The sequence below is a fragment of the Schistocerca gregaria genome, chromosome 7 (assembly GCF_023897955.1).
Source record: "Schistocerca gregaria isolate iqSchGreg1 chromosome 7, iqSchGreg1.2, whole genome shotgun sequence".
NCBI classification, from domain to species: Eukaryota; Metazoa; Arthropoda; class Insecta; order Orthoptera; family Acrididae; genus Schistocerca; species Schistocerca gregaria.
Genome location: NC_064926.1, coordinates 107,407,714 through 107,434,347, shown reverse-complemented (window position 1 = coordinate 107,434,347; position 26,634 = coordinate 107,407,714). Strand labels below are relative to the sequence as shown.

Genomic DNA, 26,634 nt, shown 5'->3' with positions numbered 1-26,634 from the left:
TTAGCTACCAGGGGTCGTTAACGAACATGATTGTCTTTTTCGTAAGTGTTCGTTACGAAGATATGAATAGCTTTGCATCTTTTTTAAATAGCAAAATGTATTTTTTATTCGGTAATGTAGTTCCTATTCTCAATACTGGGCCGGAAAAGTATCTCAAAACAGAGTTTCTCTCTCTCATATTCGCAGTGGAGGTACACGATATAACATAACTCTTTGACTTGCTGATATAGAAGAGTTAAAGTTTTTAATAACGTTATGTTTACGTGGATGACACACTGTGATACGTTTTTGAAGAGATCTTGAGGAGAGATAATGTGTTACCGAATGAAAAATAGGAGTGCTCTTTTTTTTAAAAAAAGGCTTACTGCTCTTCCTGACTTCGTAAAGAAAAAAGAAACAAAGAAGGCAGTCATGTTGGTTGGTGTGCTGCTGATAGAAAAACATTTGTTCGATACAATTTATTTTCTTATGGATAAAAAATTATTGGGGGTGATTAATATAAATGGGGCCTCTAGAGCTAAGCACTCAGTAATGGTTTAGAAAGTTGAAACTAGTAAGTTGTGGAAAGGCAAATGATAAGTAAAAGCAGCCAAAATGAAAAATGCTATATTCATTTAATGAGTCTGTGGCCGTGGCGTCCATTACGAAGAAGAAATAATTACGTCCCCGCCAATGACGATACAGCTGACATGCCCTCCATGTTATGTCTCGCAGGCATCGATGATATCTTCACGCCGGCTTTCCGCAACCTGGGAGGGGCGTGACGGCTGGCGGACACGTCCGACTGTTACGTAAAGGCGAGGCACGTTCTGCGAGCACCCCGGTACGTAACAGGTGCCGGTTTGCGGCTCTCTCGCCTTGCAGCGCGACCGCCGCGGTCGAAGCAATCAGGCGCTGTCTGCACAGCGCGACGGGCCGCTCAGCTCCAGAGGCTACACCACACCACAGCACACCACACCGCACCTACCGGCGGGTCTGCAGCGCTCCTGTAACGACACGCATATTATTTCACTACGCATAAGGTACGTCATTAACAACAGAGCTTTGTGGAGTCAGTGGCTTAGCGAATAATTGGCTCGTATTGTGATATAAGAAAGTGCTAAGCAATTCCAACACAAAACGCCTGGGAAAATTCACTTACGGAATTGCACATGGTTACATATTAGGTCCATTACTGCTTTCTTCACCATTGTTAGGGTGTTGTCGCTCTTCATCAAGGAAGTGTTCCAATTGTGTAGTAGGTGAGTTTTCCTATTTGGGCACCAAAATAACTGATGACGGCAAAAGTAGAGAGGATATAAAATGTTTACTGGCCATAACAGAGAAAGAGTTTCTGAAGAAATGAAATTTGTTGACATCAAGTATAGATTAAAGTGTCAGGAAGTCTTTTCTGAAAGTATTTCTATGGAGTGTAACCATGTACACAAGTGAAACATGAACGGTAAACAGTTTAGACAAGGGGAGAGAGAATCTTTTGAAATGTGGTGCTACAGAAGTATGCTGAAGATTAGATGGGCAGATCACATACATAATGAAGAAGTAATGAATAGTGTTGGACAGCAAAAAAATTTGTGGCACAATCTGACTAGAAAAGGGACCGGGTGATAGGACATACTATGAGACATTATTATTTACTACTGGAGGGAAGTGTGAGAGTGTGTGTGTGTGTGGGGGGGGGGGGGGGGTGTAAAAGTCGTAGAGCTTAACCAAGAAATTTATACAGTAAGCAGATTGAAAAGGCTGTAGGTTGCAGATAGAGTAGGTTAGAGAGTTGCATCAAACCAATCTTCGGAGCGAGAGCCACAACAACAACAAGAAAAACAACATCGGTTGTTAATAAAGCGCTACAGTAAAACTTATCGAGTAGTAACAGAACACATACGTTTGAGAACTTATTTTTACTATTTCAGCACAGTTCACCAATGTTTATGTCACTGTTTACAGGGATCGCAAATAAAATACAAACTATATACTGATCTACACATGAAACTTGTGCTCAGTCTACACACTTGGTACACAGAAGCCATCCTTCTTCAAATCACTCCAAACACATAACGCACTCTTCAGTCTCTTCTGTTGATCAATTATTTCCTGTAAATCCTGATTTTTCCCGCCGCTTTTTAATTGGCTTTCCTGGCCAACCCCGGTGCGTTTACTTTATTTTGGATCATCCGACTTAAGTTCAGCATTCTTTTAATCCCCTTCAGATCTTATTTTTTTCTACATTTCATCTCTTGGGTGGCGATCTATTTCTCGTCTATCTGTTGTTCAGGTGCCGCCCTCGAGGTAACATTTTCCGCCTTCTTTTTTCTCATTTTCCACCATATCAGACAAATTTAAAAACAGAAATTACTTCTGGCAGACACTGAAAGACCGTCAGCTGGCCGGTACTGCCACCGAACGTGCAAAAGGATCTAGTCATATTGAACGTTCTTTTCAGGAAATGTCACTAAACGTTTGTTAGGTGTCATTCCTTACAAACATAGATAACCGAACTGTAGCAACGAAATTAACACTTTTTTTTTTGGTCATAAGTCTACTGACTGGTTTGATGCGGCCCGCCACGAATTCCTTTCCTGTGCTAAGCTCTTCATCTCAGAGTAGCACTTGCAACCTACGTCCTCAATTATTTGCTTGACATATTCCAATCTCTGTCTTCCTCTACAGTTTTTGCCCTCTACAACTCCCTCCAGTACCATGGAAGTCATTCCCTCATGTCTTAGCAGATGTGCTATCATCCTGTCCCTTCTCCTTATCAGTCTTTTCCACATATTCCTTTCCTCTCCGATTCTGCGTAGAACCTCCTCATTCCTTACCTTATCAGTCCACCTAATTTTCAACATTCGTCTATAGCACCACATCTCAAATGCTTCGATTCTCTTCTGTTCCAGTTTTCCCACAGTCCATGTTTCACTACCATACAATGCTGTACTCCAGACGTACATCCTCAGAAATTTCTTCCTCAAATTAAGGCCGGTATTTGATATTAGTAGACTTCTCTTGACCAGAAATGCCTTTTTTGCCATAGCAAGTCTGCTTTCGATGTCTTCCTTACTCCGTCCGTCATTGGTTATTTTACTGCCTAGGTAGCAGAATTCCTTAACTTCATTGACTTCGTGACCATCAATCGTGTTGTTAATTTTCTCGTTGTTCTCATTTCTACTGCTTCTCATTACCTTCGTCTTTCTCCGATTTACTCTCAAACCATACTGTGTACTCATTAGACTGTTCAGTGCGTTCAGCAGATCATTTAATTCTTTTTCACTTAGGAGAGCATTGTCATCAGCGAATCGTATCATTGATATCCTTTCACCTGTATTTTAATTCCACTCCTGAACCTTTCTTTTATTTCCATCATTGCTTCCTCGATGTTCAGATTGAAGAGTAGGGGTGAAAGGCTACAGCCTTGTCTTACACACTTCTTAATACGAGCACTTCGTTCTTGATCGTCCATTCTTATTATTCCCTCTTGGTTGTTGTACCTATTGTATATGACCCGTCTCTCCCTATAGCTTACCCCTACTTTTTTCAGTATTTCGAACAGTTTGCACCATTTTATATTGTCGAACGCTTTTTCCAGGTCGACAAATCCTATGAACGTGTCTTGATTTTTCTTTAGCCTTGCTTCCATTATTAGCCGTAACGTCAGAATTGCATCTCTCGTGCCTTTACTTTTCCTAAAGCCAAACTGATAGTCACCTAGCGCATTCTCTATTTTCTTTTCCATTCTTCTGTATATTGTTCTTGTAAGCAGCTTCGATGCATGAGCTGTTAAGCTGATTGTGCGATAATTCTCGCACTTGTCAGCTCTTGCCGTCTTCGGAATTGTGTGGATGATGCTTTTCCGAAAGTCAGATGGTATGTCGCCAGACTCATATATTCTACACACCAACGTGACTAGTCGTTTTGTTGCCACTTCCCCTAATGATTTTAGAAATTCGGATGGAATGTTATCTATCCCTTCTGCCTTATTTGACCGTAAGTCCTCCAAAGCTCTTTTAAATTCCGATTCTAATACTGGATCCCCAATCTCTTCTAAATCGACTCCTGTTTCTTCTTCTATCACATCAGACAAATCTTCACCTTCATAGAGGCTTTCAATGTATTCTTTCCACCTATCTGCTCTCTCCTCTGCATTTAACAGTGGAATTCCCGTTGCACTCTTAATGTTACCACCGTTGCTTTTAATGTCACCAAAGGTTGTTTTTGACTTTCCTGTATGCTGAGTTTGTCCTTCCGACAATCATATCTTTTTCGATGTCTTCACATTTTTCCTGCAGCCATTTCGTCTTAGCTTCCCTGCACTTCCTATTTATTTCATTCCTCAGCGACTTGTATTTCTGTATTCCTGATTTTCCCGGAACATGTTTGTACTTCCTCCTTTCATCAATCAACTGAAGTGTTTCTTCTGTTACCCATGGTTTCTTCGCAGCTACTTTCTTTGTACCTATGTTTTCCTTTCCAACTTCTGTGATGGCCCTTTTTAGAGATGTCCATTCCTCTTCAACTGTTCTGCCTACTGCGCTATTCCTTATTGCTGTATCTATAGCGTTAGAGAACTTCAAACGTATCTCGTCATTCTTTAGAACTTCCGTATCCAACTTCTTTGCGTATTGATTCTTCCTGACTAATGTCTTGAACTTCAGCCTACTCTTCATCACTACTATATTGTGATCTGAGTCTATATCTGCTCCTGGGTACGCCTTACAATCCAATATCTGATTTCGGAATCTCTGTCTGACCACGATGTAATCTAATTGAAAACTTCCCGTATCTCCCGGCCTTTTCCAAGTATACCTCCTCCTCTTGTGATTCTTGAACAGGGTATTCGCTATTACTAGCTGAAACTTGTTACAGAACTCAATTAGTCTTTCTCCTCTTTCATTCCTTGTTCCAAGCCCATATTCTCCTGTAACCTTTTCTTCTACCCCTTCCCCTACAACTGCATTCCAGTCGCCCATGACTATTAGATTTTCGTCCCCCTTTACATACTGCATTACCCTTTCAATAATCTCATACACTTTCTCTATCTGTTCATCTTCAGCTTGCGACGTTGGCATGTATACCTGAACTATCGTTGTCTGTGTTGGTCTGCTGTCGATTCTGATTAGAACAACCCGGTCACTGAACTGTTCACAGTAACAGACCCTCTGCCCTACCTTCCTATTCATAACGAATCCTACACCTGTTATACCATTTTCTGCTGCTGTTGATATTACCCGATACTCATTTGACCAGAAATCCTTGTCTTCCTTCCACCTCACTTCACTGACCCCTACTATATCTAGATTGAGTCTTTGCATGTCTCTTTTCAGATTTTGTAGTTTCCCTACCACGTTCAGGCTTCTGACATTCGACGCCCCGACTCGTAGAACGTTATTCTTTCGTTGATTATTCAATCTTTTTCTTATGGTAACCTCCCCCTTGGCAGTCCCCTCCCGGAGATCCGAATGGGGGACTATTCCGGAGTCTTTTGCCAATGGAGAGATCATCATGACACTTCTTCAACTACAGGCCACATATCCTGTGGATACACTTTACGTGTCTTTAATGCAGTGGTTTCCATTGCCTTCTGCATCCTCATGTCGTTGATCATTGCTGATTCTTCCGCCTTTAGGGGCAATTTCCCACCCCTAGGAAACCTCTATCCGATCCTCCGCCCTCTCTGACAAGGCCGTTGGCAGAATGAGGCTGACTTCTTATGCCGGAAGTCTTCGGCCGAAAATGCTGATAATTTATCAAAATTTAGGCAGTGGCGGGGATCGAACCCGGGACCGAAGACGTTTTGGTTCTGAATCAAAGACGCTACCCCTAGACCACGGGTACAGACAAAACTAACCACAGAAATGCTTGCCACAGGCCCAAAAATATCTTCCTGCACTAACAGCTACAGCAGTACCCTCAAGCACTCAGAACAGACAAAGCACTGAAGAGAGGAGGAAGATCTCCGTCTCCAGCACACATGGATGCGCAAGCTTGATTCTGCGTGCTGTACCCTTCTGCACATTCGGAGGCGGAAAGGAAAATTACAGTGGTGGCAGATACTGTACGCTGGCCGGTGCTGTACAGCTCTACCCTGTAACTCACTGTGATCTACGTAATTCGCTCTATAGCCCTCAAATAATGCGAGTATCATCCAGACAGCGGTGAAAAATCACGAGGAACTGTGAAGTATAACTGCGAATGTAACACAATACATATTTGGTATACGTAGAGCAGTAACATTTGGGTTCTTTTGAATTTCGCCTTTTGAAAAACACAATGCATCTCCTTTTTTTTAAATTCTTTATCCAAACATACTGATACATCTACGTCTGATTTTTACCTGAGGCATCTATGTCTGATTTTCAGTGGACATCGTATTATTTGTGAAACTACATTAATTCTATAGACGGATTTGTGCAGGCTAAGTTGTTTTTATGCCTTCGATACAGCATCGATCGATAGGTATGGCTAAATACGTTTTCCGAAAGCTTGTTTCTATGTATAACGACGTGTGATACCAGGTGAGAGTGACGTGAAAATTGTTTGAAAAACTGTGTACTACACAGTTTACAAGCAACAGAGGAAACACACGAAAGATTTGTAATACGTCGAAAAAAATGTCCTACTGTGTCAAGCTATTAAAAAGCCATAAAAGGAAGCCAACTTGCATGAATCCAACTTCAAAATTAAAGCAATTTCAGAAATAAAACAGTACTCACAGAAGATGGGGCAAAGTTGCCCAAAAACTTTGGGTAAATATGAGAAAAAAGAAAAAAAATACATTGTTTTGTAGCATGTGAATTAAAAAAAATCCCTCATTCGCTTTGTAAACACAAAAAACGTTAGAAATAGTTTCCAATACCTGCAAGATGTTGAAATAGGAATCAATTGAAGATAACGAAGAACGTACTGAAACACATACAGTCGAAAATAATAAAATATTGAATTAATAGACAAATTGTTACCCATGTGTGTATATAATGTTCAAACAGTTAGTCTTTCTTTGTAGATGCCACAACTGTTATAGCAGTAGAGTGTATGGTAACAACTGTTTTCGGAAGAATTATTAGTGAATGGTTTTTCTGTAAATGCTCTACGTAAACTTATAGCACATTTGTTACTGCACATCAATAGGCATGACGTAAATTACAGCTGTAGCAAATTGACAAGAGTTGGTAAGGAGGGCAGTATCTTCTGAACGTTTAAGTGAACATATACAAAACGGGAACAGACCCGTTATGGCGCTTGTTAAACAATTCAATTAAATTGCTACTTACTGTCACTGTAAATCTCGAACATGTTATGCCCCGTTTCCATTTGCTAATGGCTTATGGAATTACAAATCGTTGAAACAACTCTTTTCTCCAGTGTACTAAAGCTTGCTCTACGAATAATATTCCGTTCTGATCTAAGTCATCTTGGATATGATTCTTCAGATAGGCATTTTAATTACAGCTGTATAACACATTTTCTCATGTAATTTTTGAAAATTAAACATAGCATAAAAAATTAATACTGTTTGTCATTGTGACGCTGGATGAAGAGAATGAAGCGGTTCTAGGCGCTACAGTCTGGAACCGTGCGACCGCTACGGTCGCAGGTTCGAATCTTGCTTCAGGCATGGATGTGTGTGATGTCACTAAGAGGTTTAAGTAGTTTTTAGTTCTAGGGGACTGATGATCTCAGAAGTTAAGTCCCATAGTGCTCAGATCCATTTGAACCATTTTGAAAAGAACGAAGATCACTGGTATTTTTTAAAGTTGTCTTTTGTAATGAAAGACACTGTTTGTGTGGCGTGCTTTCTGAATTTCCAAAAAAGATTATAATCTTAGTGCCATATTACGCTAACAAGTGTCTGGTATATGTTTTTGTAGAAAACTGAAACCTCAACTAGGAGTTGTGTACAGCCAGTTACCAAAAATGTGCCACAATATCATTGTTAACCCCAATGTGAGAGTATAAACTCGCGAAATGCGTCCTAGGAGTGACTGACGCAGATGATTGTTTATTTGAATTTTTATTAGGTTTGAAATTAATACTTTAGCGAGAAATAAAACAAACTTTGCTACTGGATCGTTGCACTGTTAATAGGACGAAATTGGCAAAATTCACGTTGTTGGGGGCGCTGACGCCGCCTTGAAACCCAGACAGAACAATACTTGTCTGCATACCTCAGGGTCAGTAACTGCCTTGTATCGAAGAAAGGCCAAACGCAGCTGGCGGGCCTCGTACCCCTTTGATTCACACACATGAAAAAAAATAGACGTTTGCGTCATCCCGGATTTGATTAGAGATTAGATTAGATAAATACTTGTTCCATAGATCATGAATACGACACTTGGTAATGATAAGGAAAGTATCAGGTTAATAAAAGATGTCTGTACAAGATATTACATTACACAAAATATTGCATGACAGTAATGTTTAAGTTTTTTCCCATTAATTTATATCTAAAAATTCAGCCAATGAGTAGAAGGAATTGTCATCTAGAAACTCTTTTAATTTATTTTTAAATGTTAGTTGGATATCTGTCAGATTTTTGATGCTGTTTGGTAGGTGACCAAAGACTTTTGTGGCAGAATAATTTACCCCTTTCTGTGCCAAAGTCAGATTTAACCCTGCATAGTGAAGATCATCCTTTCTCCTGGTGTTATAGCTATGCACACTGCTATTAATTTTGAACTGGGTTGGATTATTAATAACAAATTTCATGAGTGAATATATATACTATGAGGTTACTGTGAGGATCCCTAGATCCTTAAATAGATGTCTGCAGGATGACTGTGGGTGGGCTCCAGCAATTATTCCGATTACACGTTTTTGAGCAATGAATACTTTTCTACTCGACGTTGAATTACCTCAGAATATGATGCCATACGAAAGCAGTGAATGAAAGTAGACATTTTACTGAGATTCTAATCACCAAACTTTGCAATAACCCTAATAGCATTCGTAGCTGACCTCGACGTTTCAGCAGACCATCAATGTGTTGCTTCCAGTTCAACCTATCATCAATGGACACACTTAAAAGTTTTGAAAATTCTACCATAGCTACAGACTTCTGTTCAAAGTCTATATTTATGACTGGAGTTGTGCCATTTACTGTATGGAACTGTATATACTGTGTTTTATCAAAATTTAAAGAGAGTCCGTTTGCTGAGAACCACTTAATAATTTTGTGAAAAACGTCATTTACAATTACATCACTTAGTCCTTGGTTTTTGTATGTTATTGCTATACTTGTATCGTCAGCAAAAAGAACCAACTTTGCATCTTCATCAATGTGAAATGGTAAGTCATTAATGTATATCAAGAACAGTAAAGGACCTAAGACCGAACCCTGTGGGACCCCGTACGTGATAGCCCACCCCCCACCCCCCCCCCACCCCCAGTTTGAGGAATCAGCTGTTGTTTTAACATTACATGAACCACTTTTTTCAACTTTCTGCATCCTTCCACTTAAGTATGAATTAAACAATTTGTGCACTGCCTCCACTCAAACCATAATGGTTTAGCTTATCTAAAAGAATTCCATGAGGTACACAATCAAAGGCCTTTGAGAGATCACAAAAAATACCAATGGGTGATGTCCTGTTATTCAGAGCATTTAATATTTGATCAGTGAAAGCGTATATAGCATTTGCTGTTGAAAAGCATTTCTGAAAACCAAACTGACATTTTGTTAGTACTTTATTTTTACAAATATGGGAGGCAACTCTTGAATACATCACTTTCTCAAAAACTTTTGATAGAGCTGTCAGAAGAGGGATTGGGCGGTAGTTGTTGACATCCGACGTATCCCCCTTTTTATGCAATGGTTTTACATTTGCATATTTCAGTCTATCGGGGAAAACACCCTGCTCCAAAGAGCTATTACATACATGGCTGAGAATCCTACTTATCTGTGGTGAACAAGCTTTAAGTACCTTGCTGGAAATGCCATCAATTCCGTAAGAGCTTTTACTTTGCAGTGAGTTTATTATTTTACTGATTTCAGAGAGAGAGGTTGGTGGAATTACAGTGGTTTCAAACTGCACAGGTATGGCCTCTTCTATTAGTAGCCTTGCCTCTTCTAGTTAAGATCTAGATCTTATTTTCTCCACAACATTTAAAAATTGATTATTGAAAATATTTTCAATTTCCGATTGTTTGTTAGTACACTCGTCATTCAGTTTTATGGCACTAAAGTCTTCCTGTGCTCTTGGTTGCCCTGTTTCCCTTTCAATAACATTCCAAATTGCTTTAATTTTATTGTCGGAGTTACTGATCTCAGACATGATACACGTGCTTCTGGACTTTTTAATAACTTTTCTTAGTATTGCAAATTAGTTTTTATAATATTCATATTTCGGGGTCAGTACTCCCTCTTGCTGTTAGATACAGTTCTCTTTTACGGTTGCAAGATATTCTTATTCTTTTAGTTAGCCAAGGTATTTTATATGTTTTCTTGGAATTATGTTTAACTATTTTCTTGGGAAAACAATTTTCAAATAACCTTAAAAATGTATCGTGAAATAAGTTCCCAGAAATTCTGAAGGCAGACGTTGACTATTGATATTGTATCACAGACACGGTCCCTTTGACTGTTCAGAGATGTCACTAAACCCGCCCAAAGGTATAAAGAACTATGAATGAGCAGCGCCTGTTAGACGGAGGCGGTTCGACAGCCGATCAGTTCCAGTCATTCCACCGAGAAGGAGGTACACGGCTCGTGTTGTCTGTAGTTCAACCAGGCCTGGACGGTCAATACAGTGGTTCTATCGCGTCCGCATTGTTACTTTGTGCCAGGAAAGGTTCTCAACAAGGGAAATGTGCAAGGGTCTCGGAGTGAACCAAAGCGATGTTGTTCGGATATGGAAGGGGTACAGAGAGACACGAACTGTCGATGACATGCGTCGCTCATACCACCCAAGGGCTACTACTGCAGTGGATGACCGCTACCTACGGATTATGGCTCGGAGGAACCCTGACAGCAACGCGACCATGTTGAGTAATGCTTTTCGTGCAGCCACAGGACATCGTGTTGCGATTCAAACTGTGCGCAATAGGCTGCATGATGCGCAACTTCACGCCCGGCGTCCATGCCGAGGTCCGCCTTTGCAACCACGACACCGTGCAGCACGGTACAGATGGGCCCAACAACATACCGAATGGACCGCTCACGATTTACATTACGTTCTCTTCACCGATGAGTGTCGTATATGCCTCAGTATATTTATCCCTTAATTAAGTTTGTTGTAAATAATACATCTCTTTTTCCAACTAACTGCTTAGTACACAGTATCAATACTAGGAATAAGAACAATATATATAAATATTTAAAATCACTTACTCTTGCCCAGAAAGGAGTCCAGTATTCAGCAATGCAAATTTTCAATAAGTTACCAGCAACCATTAAGAGTTTAGTTTCAGAAAAAGACTCAATTAAACATAATTTTTAAAAAAATGTAGTGGCCAACTCCTTCTATTCCATCCATGAGTTTCTCAACAAGTGCAGTAGACAATTTTAATGAAACTTTATTATACTTTAATTTTTGACAATACTTGGTTATAACAGCCAAGCAACTACCTACTGTGTGAACGATGGATGTATGGAAAGCAGATGTAAGTCCTGAGTTTGTAAATAGTGGAGTTTAATTTTAAATCTTGTACATAATCTGACTGTTCTTAACTGAGGATCACTGAAATGAATAATTTACTTAAATTTTTGATAATACTTGGTTGTAATAGACAAGAAACTAGCAATTGTCTGACTGATAGATTTAATGAAAGCAGATGTAAGTATTTAAGCTGTAAATATTAGAAGTTTAAATTTAATTAATGTACATAATTTTACTGTTTATTGACTGAGGATCATTAAAATTAATAAAACTCGTTTTTTTCTAATTACATTTTTGTAATGTGTTTATCTGACATGTTCACACTGCCTCGGGCATGGATGTGTGTGATGTCCTTAGGTTAGTTAGATTTAATTAGTTATAAGTTCTAGGGGACTGACGACCTCAGAAGTTAAGTCGCCTAGTGCTCAGAGCCATTTATCTGACATGTTCCACACCCAGGAGGATTCCCTCTTTTATGGGTATATGGAATGAATAATTAATCTAATCTAATTGTCAACCAGACAGTCGCTGGAGACGTGTTTGGAGGCAACCCAGTCAGACTGAACGCCTTAGATACACTGTCCAGCAAGTGCAGGTAGGTGGACGGTCCCTCCTCTTTTGGGTTGGTATTATGTGATGCCGCTGGTGGTCATGGAAGGCGCCGTAATGGCTGTATGATAAGTGCAACCATCCTCCGACCAATAGTGCAGCCATATCGGCAGCTTATTGGCGAGGCATTCGTCTACATGGAACACAATTCGCGCCTCCATCGTGCACACCTTGTGAATGACTTCCTTCGGGATAACGACATCGCTTGACCAGAGTGGTCAGCATATTCTCTGGACATGAAACCTATCGAACATGCCTAAGACAGATTGAAAATGTTGTGTACATAGTTCCGCGTAGTCAGTGCGTACACAAGTTTCCCATTAGAGCGAGCCCCACTAAGTATGACAGTGCAGGCGCAGCGTTCGTCCGTCTGCGCACTACGAGATGGGGCTGCCTTAGAGACGGACCAAATTCTGCTTCCGCCGATCCACGTATTAATATGTAACGCAGCCAATGAGATTGCTGCTAACGTAGAAACTTTTGTCCTCGCGGATCACACTCGCGCAGTGATACCTGAACTTGCGAGGCATTATAATGAGTCTACAGACCTCCAATTAGTCAGTCCTTATTTGGCTGCACCATTCTGTAACAGTCTGCATTAGTCTGTAAGAGTCTGCATTTGTCTGTACCAGTATATAGTCACCTTTCAGTCTGCACCTGATAAGATTACCATATTCCTGCACATAGCCATAAATGTATAGACACTTTGTCAAGTATCAGAGATATGTGAGAATAAGAGTAACGTACCAAGACCAAAGGAACTTCAGATTGACAATTGTAAATAGCATCCAGAATCAAGTTAAGTAAGGTTTATGATTGTTATTATTTTAATAAATGTGCGTGAAAATTAATCAAGTTCTGTTTAAAGTTGGTCACTGTCAATCTGATACTCTAAGCGTGCCAGTGGCATTTCTGTCCTAACGGCAAAGGATAAACGCGCCACGATAAGACCAAGAGACATATTGCTGACACTCACCTGCTTCGTTAGAGCGACAAGTCAAATAATCTGATGGTGTGTGTACCGAAGGTCTTACAGTACGCACACCACAGAAAAGGTCTGTGACCCACCAACCACTCTGAGGGATCTAATGGCCGTTGAGGAGTGGGACAATCTGGACCAACAGTGCCTTGATGAACTTGTAAGTAGAATGCCACGACGAATAAAGACACGCATCAGTGCAAGAGGACGTGCTACTGGGTATTAGATGTAGCGCTCTGTACACATATCTGGACAACCACCTGTGAAGGTCGCGCTGTATGGTGGTACGACATGCAATGTGTGGTTTTCATGAGCAATGAAAATGTCGGAAATGATGTTTATGTTGATCTCTGTTCCAATTGTGTGTACAGGTTCCGGAACTCTCGGGACCGAGGTGATGCAGAACTTTTTTTTAAGTGTGTGTAACAGTGGCGGCGGCCTGCCGACAGGATGGAGGGCGGAGGGCAGTGGCTGCGGCGGCTCGCTGCTGCCGTGCTGGTGGCGGCGCTGCTGCAGCGCGGCGCGGCCGCCTTGAGCGCCTCCAGGGCCGGCCAGCCGCGGTCGCAGGCGAGGCTCTACCAGTTCCCCGAGGGCTTCCTCTTCGGCGCCGGAACCTCCGCCGTCCAGGTCGAGGGCGCCTGGAACGCCGACGGTGAGTCGGTTGCGGCCGCGCGCGCTCGCAATTCCACTCACTCACCTGCTGCGCGTGTTCGGCAAGCGTGCGACAGCTTGCACTACCTCATACGAAAGCAAGGAGAGCTTCACTGCAAGTTTAAACGCAGCCAAAACCTCTCAGACAAACATAAGCTAAACCGTGTCAAAGTTAGCGAAAGGAGGGCTATGCGTGAAGTATTCAGTGAATTCGAAAGTAAAATTCTATGTACCGACTTGACAGAAAATCCTAGGAAGTTCTGGTCTTACGTTAAGTGGCTCGAAACAGCATATCCAGACACTCGGGGTAATGATAGCATTGAAACAGAGGATGACACGCGTAAATCTGAAATACTAAACACCTTTTTCCAAAGCTGTTTCACAGAGGCAGACCGGACTGCAGTTCCCTCTCTAAATCCTCGCACAAACGGAAAAATGGCTGACATCGAAATAAGTGTCCAAGGAATGGAAAAGCAACTGGAAACACTCAAAAGAGGAAAGTCCATTGCACCTGACGGGATACCAATTCGATTCTACACAGAGTACGCGAAAGAACTTGCCCCCCTTCTAACAGCCGTGTACCGCAAGTCTCTAGAGGAACGGAAATGATTGGAAAAGAGCACAGGTAGTCCCAGTCTTCAAGAAGGGTCGTCGAGCAGATGCCCAAAACTATAGACCTATATCTGACGTCGATCTGTTGTAGAATTTTAGAACATATTTTTTGCTCGCGTATCATGTCGTTTCTGGATACCCAGAATCTACTCTGTAGGAATCAACATGGATTCCGGAAACAGCGATCGTCTGAGACCAAACTCGCTTTATTTGTTCATGAGACCGAGAAAATACTAGATACAGGCTCCCAGGTAGAGCCACAATGAGGTTGCAAATCAGGTTTGCTTTAAACACACACTGTAACGGTCCTAAATGTTAGTTACACACTCACACACTCACTGGTCATACCGGACTCGAGAGTCCATTACCGGAGCAACGTATTTTCGCCATCTGTCCCTGTCTTGGGCTATTTCCTTCCATTCACCTTCAATACCTATGCTCTTCAAATAAGCCTTCATATTGACCTCCCATCTACGCCTGGGTCTCCTCACAGGACGTTTTCCCTCTAAGTGCCCTACCAGTACTCTGCACGCTGTCCTGCCCTCATCCATTCGAGCTACGTGACCCGCCAATCGCAGCCTACGTGATTTAATAATACTGATTATGTCAGGGCTTGAATAAAGTTCGTAAACCTCTTCGTTATGCAGTTTTCGCCACTCTCCGCTAATATCATCCCTTTTTGCTCCGAAAATTTTCCTCAAAATTTTGTTTTCAAATAATCGAAACGGCTTTTCATTTTGCACAGTGAAAGACCAAGTCTCACACCCATAATAGTTTTGTATATTCTAATCTTTAAATTCCTAGACAATATCCGTGATGAAAGTAATCTATTCAGTGAGAAGTATCACGCATTGCCCGCCCGTAATCTCTTCTTCAGTTCGGATTCAACTTCATTTCTCGAACTGATGTCCACGCCTAGATACTTAAATGTGTTCACTTTTTCAAACTTCATGTCTCCAACTGTTAACATTTCCTGATCTACTGCTGTTGACATTCTGGTAGTAACCAGGTATTTAGTTATGTCTTCACTTATCCTTAGACCTACATCTTCATTAGCCTTGATTAACGCATTCGCATTTGCTGTTACAGATTCTTTCCTGTCGCTAATGGTGTTTAGATCATCTGCATACCCTAATATCTTAATATCACCATTTAACTCTACACCCTCTGAATTATCTGCTGCCATTCGAACAATATATTCTAGGACAAACTAAAAAGTAGCGGAGACAGGGCATCTCCCTGCTTAAGTCCGTTCTTTATTACAAATTCTTCTGACTCCAATTTCCCAACGCGTACTCTACCTTTAGTGTTTTTCAAACTCGCTTCTTTAAGTCTAACATACTTCTCTGCTATTACAAGTTCCAAAAGAATTCTGTACAATTTTGATTGCGATACTGAATCATATGCTTTTGTAAAATCTATGAAAAGGTTTTGAACTGATTTATTGTATTCCCATTTCTTTTCCAAAATTTGACTCAGGGTGAACATTTGGTCCATAGTTGGTCTGTTTTTCCGAAAGCCAGCTTGGTAATCCCCACAATTTCATCTGCATATGGTGTAAGCCTGCTTTGCAGAATATTCGAGAAAATTTTGGAACATACTGGTAATAGCGATATCCCTCTATAATTACTACAATCCAGTTTGTCACCCTTAAAAATTTGTATCAGAATCGACTACTGCCACTCTTCAGGTATCGTCTCTGAGTTCCATACTTTAGTTATCACTTTGTGAACTACTTCCACCAATTTCTGTCCCCCATTTTTAACTAATTCTGCAGTTATGCAATCTGATCCTGCTGCTTTATGGTTTTTCAATTTGTTGATTGCATCTCTCACTTCCTTTAACGTTGGCTCAGGTATCTGAAGTTCTGCTGTATGTATTTCGTACGCCTGCTTATATCCTGCTTCCTGGTGTACATTTAATAGATGCTCAAAATACGCCCTCCATTTACTTAATACGGGGGTCTGTCAGTATTTCCCCGGCTTCCCCTAGAAGTGCATTTGTCCTAGCCTGGAACCGCTTCCTATACCCATTTATGTCTATGTAAAGTTCCCTAATGTCTTTTTGTTTTACTGTTTGTTCCCATTTTTTTTAATTTGACTGTTCAAATAAACCCTCTTCTTTGCCTGTAGCCTACGACCAACTTCTCTTCTCATGTTCAAGAACTCCTCTCGTTTTCTGTCTCCCATTCTATCCCAATCTAATCGCGCTTTTCATCTTCCTCTACAAATTTCGTACATTCCTCATCAAACCACGGTTTCCTCCTGTTCTTCTTAATTGTACCTATTGTGACCTTCGCTGCCTCTTTGACATTATTCCTCACAGTGATCCACTGTGTATTTACATCCTCGTCTTGATCTTCCTGTGTCCTGAGAGCACAAACCTATTTGAAATTTCTATCATGTACCTTCTTCTAAAGTTTTCATCATTTAGCTTGTCAGCGTCGAACCTAACACGTTCTGCATTGTGACACCTTGATGTTGCTGTAGGTAGGCAACTTTGGCAACTCCAAGAAAATTATCAGAATCGGGGTCTATACTAGCGAGCCATCTCCGATCTACAAGAACATGATCAATTTTTTTTTCGGGTGTGTCCATTCGGAGAGATCCAAGTAGCTTTATGAATGTCCTTCCTTTTTAAATAAGTGCTCTCAACAGTCATGTCTTTTGAAACAGCAACATTAACCACCCTTGTGCCATTATTATTCGAAATGTTATGCAAACTTTCTTTCCCAGTTGTAGGCCGGAATGCTTCCTCCTTCCCTATCTTTGCATTAAAATCACTTATGATTAATTTTGTATCGTCCGAGGAGAGCTCATCCCACAGCTGATCCAGTTCTTGACTAAAGCCGTCTTTAACAACCTCTTCAGTGTCCTCAGTTGGTGAGTTTACATTAATTACTACTAGTCCTTTCCACGTGCCGGAGAGCACTATAAGTGATAGTTAGTCACTAATGAACCTTATGCCTCTGATTGCGTGAAGCACTTTTCTCTGTACTGCGAAACCTGTTCCGAAACTGTGAGCTTCCGCACATCCATAGAAAAATGTATAGTTAACCCTCTTTATGCTACCCTCCCCCTGCCACCGAGTGTCTTGAATAGCTGTATTGTCTACATCGTATCTATCTAATTCGTCTAATAACGTCTGGAACGTTCCTGGCCTGTTCAAACTTTTAACGTTCCATGTCCCCAACCTGAAAGTTTCTTTCGGCCTGTATCTCTTCGAAGTAGGTTCCTCCGGAGATCCGGGGAACCTAGTTTACCTCCGGAATATCGCTCATGTTAGTTACCTTCAAGATTTGACGTGGTGAGTTGACGTTAGTCAAGATGTCCTTCGAGGCAAGAAAGACACAATTATCGACACCTCACTGATTTTGATCAAGATCGGGAGAGCTACGAGAAGATGGATTTTCCTTCTGTGATGCTGTAGAGAGAATTGACAGTAATGTCGCCGCCAGCCGGCCGAAGTGGCCGAGCGGTTCTAGGCGCTACAGTCTGGAACCGCGCAACCGCTACGGTCGCAGGTTCGAATCCTGTTTCGTACATGGATGTGTGTGATGTCCTTAGGTTAGTTAGGTTTAAGTAGTTTTCAGTTCTAGGGGACTGATGACCACAGCCGTTAAGTCCCATAGTGCTCAGAGCCATTTAAACAAATTGTCGCCGCTGTACACGATTGCTGGCAGCGGTGGAAACGACAATGTACGGTCGCAAGAAGACCGGGGTCCGGGCAGACAGATTTGACTACCGGGAGGGAAAACAATCTTGTTCGACGTATTACTCTGACGCATTGTACAGCATCTGCAACAGAAATACGAGCAGCTTTAGGCGCCTCAGTCACACCTCGAAATGTTAGAAATCGTTACTTTAAGGTCAGCTCCGAGCCAGACGCCTTGTAGCGTGCACTGCATCTGCCCCACACCACCGTCGTTTCCGACTACATTGGTGTCATGCGAGAGCTCAATGGAGAGCAGGCTGGAGGTCTTTTGTACTCTCTGATGAAAGGTAGTTCTGCCTCGGTACCAGTGATGGCCGTGTGCTGCTTAGAAGGAGGACAGTTGAGGATCTGCAACCAACCTGTCTGCGTGCTACGCACATTGGACGGACACCTGCAGTATGGTCTGGGGTGCAATTTCGTATGACAGTGGGAGCACTCTAGTGTGTCTCCCATTCACTGTCACTGCAAATTTGTATGTCAGTCTAGTGATTCCTCCTGTTGTGCTGCCATTGATGAACAGTATTCTGGGGAGGGGGAGTATTTTCCGACAAGATATTGCTCGCCCAGATACCACTGTTGTAGCCCAACATGGTCTACAGAGTGTCGACATGTTGCTTTGGCCCTCTCGATCTTTCCGTCAGTGTGTGTTCTCAAAAGCCGCGTATAAAAACTGGAGTTTTTCGGGGCACATACCTCGGGTCGTCATCGTGATAGAAAGGTTGAACTAAGTGTTTTGGATAACCCTTGGGCTACGTTCCATTTCTAAACCCAACAGAATGACCATCTTACTGTAACTATCCTGCACTACAGTGTCAAAGTTTCAATATTACACACTTCTCCCTGCTCAGGCAAATGAAAAAAATCGCTTCGTTCTTTTTGCGTAATATATGATCAATGCGGCGCCTTAAGGGGCTTATGCAGGCACCATGGGCGGTTCCTGAGAAAATGCGAAAAAAGTGGTTTTCCGGTACCAAAATCGAGCCGCAGATTCGAAGACGGCTATGCAAGTAATTGACTGAAATTTTTATCACATATTCCAAAGATCCCTAGGTCAAATAATCTTGAAAATTTTGTTCATAAATTTGTCCATTCCCGAAATTCAGATGTTCAAAGTTATCCCACCTGCATACGTAAAATAGGCACGTAAACGTATTTAATAAAGCGAAGTAGCACGGAGAAATATGCTTCAAAGAGTCCACGTTATCATCAGAAGGGTTGTGAAAACGGAATGTTGTTGTAGTGAAGCACACGCAAAGTTTCTGTACACGTAGAATCCGGTGTCAGGTGTAAAATTAGTTTTGCTTTATTTCAGTTTCACGTAAGTAAAGTACCAAAATTTTAATGACCCATAAAGCTTTTCACATATGAATGACATATCCTTCTGTAGCAGGGAATGAAGGGAATCAGTGGACAAATGCTCCTATCGCAGCTACTATTAAAAAAAGACTGAGTCAAAATTGAGGTACCAGCGGCCGCATTTTACCTTAGCATCGTTAAAAATTTTCCCATAATTTTGGCATATGAACGTATTTGAGCTTTTTTATACTGAGAAAGAAGGATATAAAGGCGTCTGGAAAAAAGATGGAAAAGTTACACTACTGGCAATTAAAATTGCTACACACGAAGATGACGTGCTACAGACGCGAAATTTAACCGACAGGAAGAAGATGCTGTGATATGCAAATAATTAGCTTTTCAGAGCATTCGCACAAGGTTGGCGCCGGTGGCGACACCTACAACGTGCTGACATGCGGAAAGTTTCCAACCGATTTCTCATACACAAACAGCAGTTGACCGGCGTTGCCTGGTGAAACGATGTTGTGATGCCTCGTGTAAGGAGGAGAAATGCGTACCATCACGTTTCCGACTTTGATAAAGGTAGGATTGTAGCATATCGCAATTGCGGTTTATCGTATCGCGACGTTTCTGCTCGCGTTGGTCGAGATCCAATGACTGTTAGCAGAATATGGAATCGGTGGGTTCAGGAGGGTAACACGGAACGCCGTGTTGGATCCCAACGGCCTCGTATCGCTACCAGTCGAGATGACAGGCACCTTATCCGCATGGCTGCCAGTCTCGATCCCTGAGTCAACAACAGATGGGGACGCTTGCAGACAACAACCACCTGCACGAACAGTTCGACGACATTTGCAGCAGCATGGACTATCATCTCGGAGACCATGGCTGAGGTTACCCTTGACGCTGCATCACAGACAGGAGCGCATGAGATGGTGTACTCAACGAGGAACCTGGATGCACGAATGGCAAAACATCATTTTTCAGATGAATCCAGGTTCTGTTTACAGCATCATGATGGTCGCATCCGTGTTTGGCGACATCGCGGTGAACGGACATTGGAAGCGTGTATTCGTCATCGTCATTCTGGCGTATAACGCGGCATGATGATATGGGATGCCATTGGTTACACGTCTCGGTCACCTCTTGTTCGCATTGACGGCAGTTTGAATAGTGGACCTTACACTTCAGATGTGTTACGACCCATGGCTCTACCCTTCATTCGATCCCTGCGAAACCCTACATTTCAGCAGGATAATGAACGACCACATGTTGCAGGTCCTGTACTGGCCTTTCTGGATATAGAAAATGTTCTACTGGTGCCATGGCCAGCACATTCTCCAGATCTCTCGCCAAATGAAAACGTCTGGTCAATGGTGGGCGAGCAACTGGCTCGTCACAATACGCCAGTAACTACTCTTGAGGATCTGTGGTACCGTGTTGAAGCTGCATGGGCAGCTGTACCTGTACGCGCCATCCAAGCTCTGTTTGACTCAATGCACAGGCGTATCAAGGCCGTTATTACGGTCAGAGATGGTTGTTCTGGGTCCTATTTCTCAGGATGTATGCACCAAAATTGAGTGAAAATGTAATCACATGTCAGTTCTCGTATAATACATTTGTTCAATGAATACTCGTTTATCATCTGCATTTCTTCTTGGTGTAGCAATTTTAATGGCCAGTAGTGTATAAACACTGAAAGATACTACACAGTGGTTGTGGTATAGAAAGAGCGAAGGAGACAATGAGGGAAAGACAGGGACACAGTGGCTGCGAAACGTAACTGACTGCGACGCAAGAGTGCTAGATAAAGAGTGAAGGAGATAGTACCAGTGGGAGAGGAATAAAGAAAAGGAGAAAGTGGACGTGAGTGAGAGCCCATGGTAAAGAGGGACTGAGTCCTCCGCCAACGACAACAAGGAAGAGAGAGACAGTGACAGTGTGAAGAGACAAAAACACTGGGAATGAACGAATGAGATAGGAGCAGTAAGAGGCAGACAGTGACAGTGAAGGCAGACAGTAGTGGTAGACTGTCAATGGCGTGGATGAATGAGTGAGTGAGAGTGGACGAGTGGGAGTGGATTGGCAAGTGGGAGCGGATTAGAGCGATGTGCCAGTGGGTGTGAGCAAATTACACTTAGGGGGGTTCATGGGAGTGAGAGATAAGTGGCATTTGAAAAAGAGTGCGAATATGTTTGCATGCCAACATTTTTGGGAAATTTTCTAAAGGTGCTGCGCAAGGTAGAATGAGGCAGTTAGCAGCCAATTATCCAGTTATTGTTTTAAAACAATACCATATTAGCCTTTTTTGTGCACCGATAGGAGCTTTTCATCGCTGGCGTTTAATTTACACTGTCCGCGCAAAAAGTTTTGAGATTAATTTAATTCTTGGTGTATAAGCGATATCAGCACAGTGACTAGAAGGGCAGGTTGAACTAACAACTGTGAATAACAGGTCGCATTCTACCAGTCAGGTGTGAGCAGGCAGTATTAAGTAATGGTTGTGCGACTGTAGTGTGTTAGAGATCTAAATGAAGCATCGAACTACATATCTGTAATATGCGACAATCGGATTTTTTAATATATTTTTAATATTTATTGTTCAGACCAGGGACAGAGGTAGACCAATGTGTTATTGACTTTCTCTTGAATAAATCATCCAGTTTCCGTGAATTTTTCTTATTCTCTTGCTCGCTACACGTAAACTATAGAAAAATGAGCTGGGTCTTTTTTTAGGAAATTGAATTTCGTTAAATTTTGTACTGAGTATGTTCTCGTAGAGGGCCACAGTTTCCGAGTTATTCAATAAAAGCGTACAAAAGCGTTCTTCAAACGTACCTCCCCCCTCCCCCTCCCACCACGCTCCATTCAACCCTACCAGACAGGATTTCTAGTACGTTGTTCATGGCACTCCATTCTATCACTGTACAAAAATTTCAGTGTGCGTTAACTATTTCCGATATTCGACTTTTTTGGGTTTTCGTTGATCGGGTGTAGTCGGCTACTTCTTTAAGGGTTATATGTACCGAAACCTTGGTCATGAATTTTAATAAATTTTTATGCTGCAACTGTTTTTGGCTGTCATCCTTTATCGTGAAGAATTTCAACAGTTGCTGTTGCAGCCATGTTTAAAATCTTGTTATAGAGGGTAATGAGCGAAAAAGAACTTCCAAGGATGCTACGCTGAAACTAATTACATTGACAATTAGATCCAAACGTAACCCTTACAAACACAGTACTTTCGAAGTCAGAAGGCATCATGATTATTCCAATGTAACTGTTTGTTTGTTGCTGTTAAAATTCAGAAAAGTGTTAATGAAATTTACACAAACGTCTATTTTACAAGTTCTCAATTAAGCCGGTGGCGTAATAAGGCCAGGGTAAATGAAGACCAAAAACGGCCGAATGTAGGAAATAATTCATGCAGTCGCAAATGGTTGTACTGGTAGGAGGAAGTGCTGCGAACAACATACTAGACAACATACTGGAAAATCGGATCGGTGGGAGCTGAATATGAGAATGGGACAGCAACGTTAAAGGGTCATTTTTTAGAACACCGTAGTTGTCTCCCATTGCGATGCAGAACTTTTAAATTTGCATCACTCTCTCTGCAATTGTGGAAAAGCGTGGCGTCATTCGAAGTCACCCTTGGGTTTGGCGACGCTTAAAACGGCACACGAGGAAGAAAGGGCAGAGCGCAGAAGTTCAGTGATGTATAGCGTTGGTTAACGTCACATTGGCACCAAATTTCACGAAACCTGTCCAGCGCCACCGTGATCGATTTACACTATGGAAAGGCTGTCACAACCCTCCCCCGCCATCCCGCAATCCCAAAGCTCAGTCCTCCTATTAATGCCTTTGCAATGTGGGTTAGAATAGCGACGACAAGAGTTGGAAGCAAGTTGTTATCTCACACATCGTCTCTCAAATCGACACGAAATGTCTTCAGGAGGCGGGTTAAAGAGCTTCACTGAAACTGCGTATATTCTTTGATGTGCGTTCACAAACATTTCGCGGTGAAAAACGACACTCTGCACGGTGGTGTGCGAGAGAACGACGTTTCTGACAACGTTCGACACTGCTGACACGCTCCACATGATTCAAGCCTTTTTAGGGTTATTTCGGGGGAGCAATGTGATCCGAAGCGTCAAAATGCGACTTTTTCGGCCCTCCTGTGTTGTGATCACAGGGGGTTACCACGCTGATACACAAGTCAAGGAAACATAACAGAGTAGTTTTAAGACCCCTTGGGTCAGCTACACATTCGGCGTCACAGGCGCATCTTTCTTTGACAGTTTAAAAATGTTTCTGTACAGAGACAGCCAGTCCACTCATTCCTGCGTGCTGACGTGACATTCATCCCTTTCGACGCGCTTCAGATTTCGTACGCAGCCAGCAGGAGCTAGGTCAGCGACGCAGCTGCACTCAGGAATGTCACGTCAGCACCTAGGAATCAATGACTAACTGTCTTTGTGCAAGGACATTTTCAAGGTCCGAACAACGGTGCGCCGGTGACCCTGAGGGCGTTACCGAACTCGGGGCGGGCTTTGGGGAGATGGTATTACAGCTAACGTTTTCTGTTTCATTCGTGTGTGTATCAACGTCGTAATCCCCTGTGATCAAGTCACATAAGGGCACGAAACAGTAGCGCTGAAAAAGAAATTGCACACTATGTTGCTTCAGATTACTTTCAGATTTCATCGAATGGTTTTCATCGGTCCCCAATGGTTGCATTCTGTTTCTTCTTCTTTCATGGCTCTACAGCTCATGATGAACCTTCGCCTCTTCTACAATTTCCTTCCATCTCTCTCGGTCCTTTGCCAATACTATCCAGTTTCTACAGCCTAAGATCTTCGATTACACCATCTTCTCATCTGGGTCTTGGTCGACCACGTCCTCTCTGCCCTCCTGGCTTTCCTTTCAATATTCTTTTTGGTACTTCTGTATGATTCATTCTGATGGGTTGGTCTTTGTATATGGTATACAACTCATGATTGTATCTCCCCCTCCATCTCCCTCTTTCGCAGATTGGGCCGATAATTCGTCTGAGTACCTTTCTTTCAAATGCATCCAGTGTTTCAATATCTTTAGCTGTTAATGTCCAGGCTTCAGAGGCATATATAAGCACTGGTCGTATAAGTATACATAGTTAATTTCGTGGTACTTGTCAGGAGCCTTGAGGATAGAAGTCTTGTTAGGGCAAAATAGGCTCTGTTGGCCAGTATTAATCTCTGCTTAATTTCAAAGGAGGTATCATTTTGATGTGTAAATGTCGAGCCCAGATACTTGAAATGTTCAACTCTCTCAAATGTATAATTGCCAATTGTTATTACATTTGGCATATTTTCTCTATGTGCTTTTCCAGCTGCCATATATTTTGTTTATTAATAATTCACCCCATATTCCTACTGGCCTGTTCAAGAGCTGTAAATGTCTCTTCCAGTGCTTTTTGGGTTCTTGCTATTATATGTATGTCATCTGCGTAGGCCAGTATCTGCACCGATTTATAGAAGATCGTTCCTCTGTTCAGCTGTATACCAGAGCAAAATCTGTGGTCACGCCACACTCCGAATGAGTCAGATCACTTCGACGCCGTTGTGACCTCCATCATAGAGGCGACAAGAGATGGAGCGAGGTGTGGGTAAATAGGGGGAGGGCGGAGTGACGACCTTAACGACGAGTGACTTGGTGGCCCTGGACAGAATTTTGGTGAACTTTGGTGCAAATTTCATGAAACTGCATTTTTAATGCTGCATTTGGACAATTAGGGGGCGCCATCTGATGAATGTCGTGCGCGCCCTAGTGCTGGTACTCAGTCCACTTAGCCGGTATGCACGGCTCCACTGTGCAGCAAAATGTGACAGCGCACAGCGCCGTTCAGGTAGCGGACACTGCTGCCCATGCAGCATCATGTGGGGGTGGGGCTGGGGGAAACCTTTCCACTTCCTTGTGTAAGATGGAGCTGTATTTACTGAAATTGTACTACATGAAATTTCAAATGAAATATAAAAGTTCTGTTCTTGAGAAGAGAATAAAAAGAGGGAAGATTAGTGCTGGAGGCAGCTGACACTTCACGAGCGCCGCTCTCAGAACTGACCGCGAAATGCATCCTCAAGCCCGACGTTCCTGCCCACAGTTACTTTATCAAACGAAATAATTCACGTCTCGGATATCACGAGTCCGTTCATCTCTCGCATAACTGTTAATTTTTTATGTTGTTGTTCTTGTTGCGGTCTTCAGTCCTGTGACTGGTTTGATGCAGCTCTCCATGCTACTGTATCCTGTGCAAGCTGCTTCACCTGCCAGTACCTACTGCAACCTACATCCTTCTGAATCTGCTTAGTGTATTCATCACTTGGTCTCTCTACGATTTTTACCCACCACGCTGCCCTCCAATACTAAATTTGTGATCCCTTGATGGCTCAGAACATGTCCTACCAACCGATCCGATCAAGTTGTGCCACAAGCTCCTCTTCTCCCCAATTCTGTTCAGTACTTCATGATTAGTTATGTGATCTACCCATCTAATCTTCAGCATTCTTCTGTAGCACCACATTTCGAAAGCTTCTATTCTCTTCTTGTCCAAACTATTTATCGTCCATGTTTCACTTCCATACATGGCTACACTCCATACAAATACTTTCAGAAACGACTTCCTGACACTTAAATCTATACTCGATGTTAACAAATTTTTCTTCTTCAGAAACGCTTTCCTTGCCATTGCCAGTCTACATTTTATATCCTCTCTACTTCGACCATCATCAGTTGTTTTTCTCCCCAAATAGCAAAACTCCTTTACTACTTTAAGTGTCTCATTTCCTAATCGAATTCCCTCACCATCACCCGACTTAATATGACAACATTCCATTATCCTCGTTTTGCTTTTCTTGATGTTCATCTTATACCCTCCCTTCAAGACACTATCCATTCCGTTCAACTGCTATTCCAAGTCCTTTGCTGTCTCTGACAGAATTACGATGTCATCGGCGAACCCCATGTTTTTATTTCTTCTCCATGGATTTTAATTCATACTCCAAATTTTTCTTTTGTTTCCTTTACTGCTTGCTCAGTATACAGATTGAATAACATCGGGGGCAGGGTACAACCCTGTCTCACTCCCTTCCCAACCACTGCTTCGCTTTCATGCCCTTCTACTCTTTTAACTGCCATCTGGTTTATGTACAAATT

The 26,634-nt window shown here is 42.2% G+C and overlaps 1 protein-coding gene across 1 annotated transcript in view; it reads left to right on the top strand.

The window, feature by feature from the left end:
• The first annotated feature begins 796 nt into the window (after positions 1-796).
• Positions 797-26,634, top strand: part of LOC126281510 (myrosinase 1-like) — a 180,605-nt gene continuing 154,767 nt past the window's right edge. The window contains exons 1-2 of the mRNA XM_049980533.1: positions 797-1,022; positions 13,623-13,825. Of these exons, the coding sequence (XP_049836490.1) occupies positions 13,624-13,825 (202 nt within the window). The 5' untranslated portion in view covers positions 797-1,022; position 13,623. The remainder of the gene's footprint in view (positions 1,023-13,622; positions 13,826-26,634) is intronic.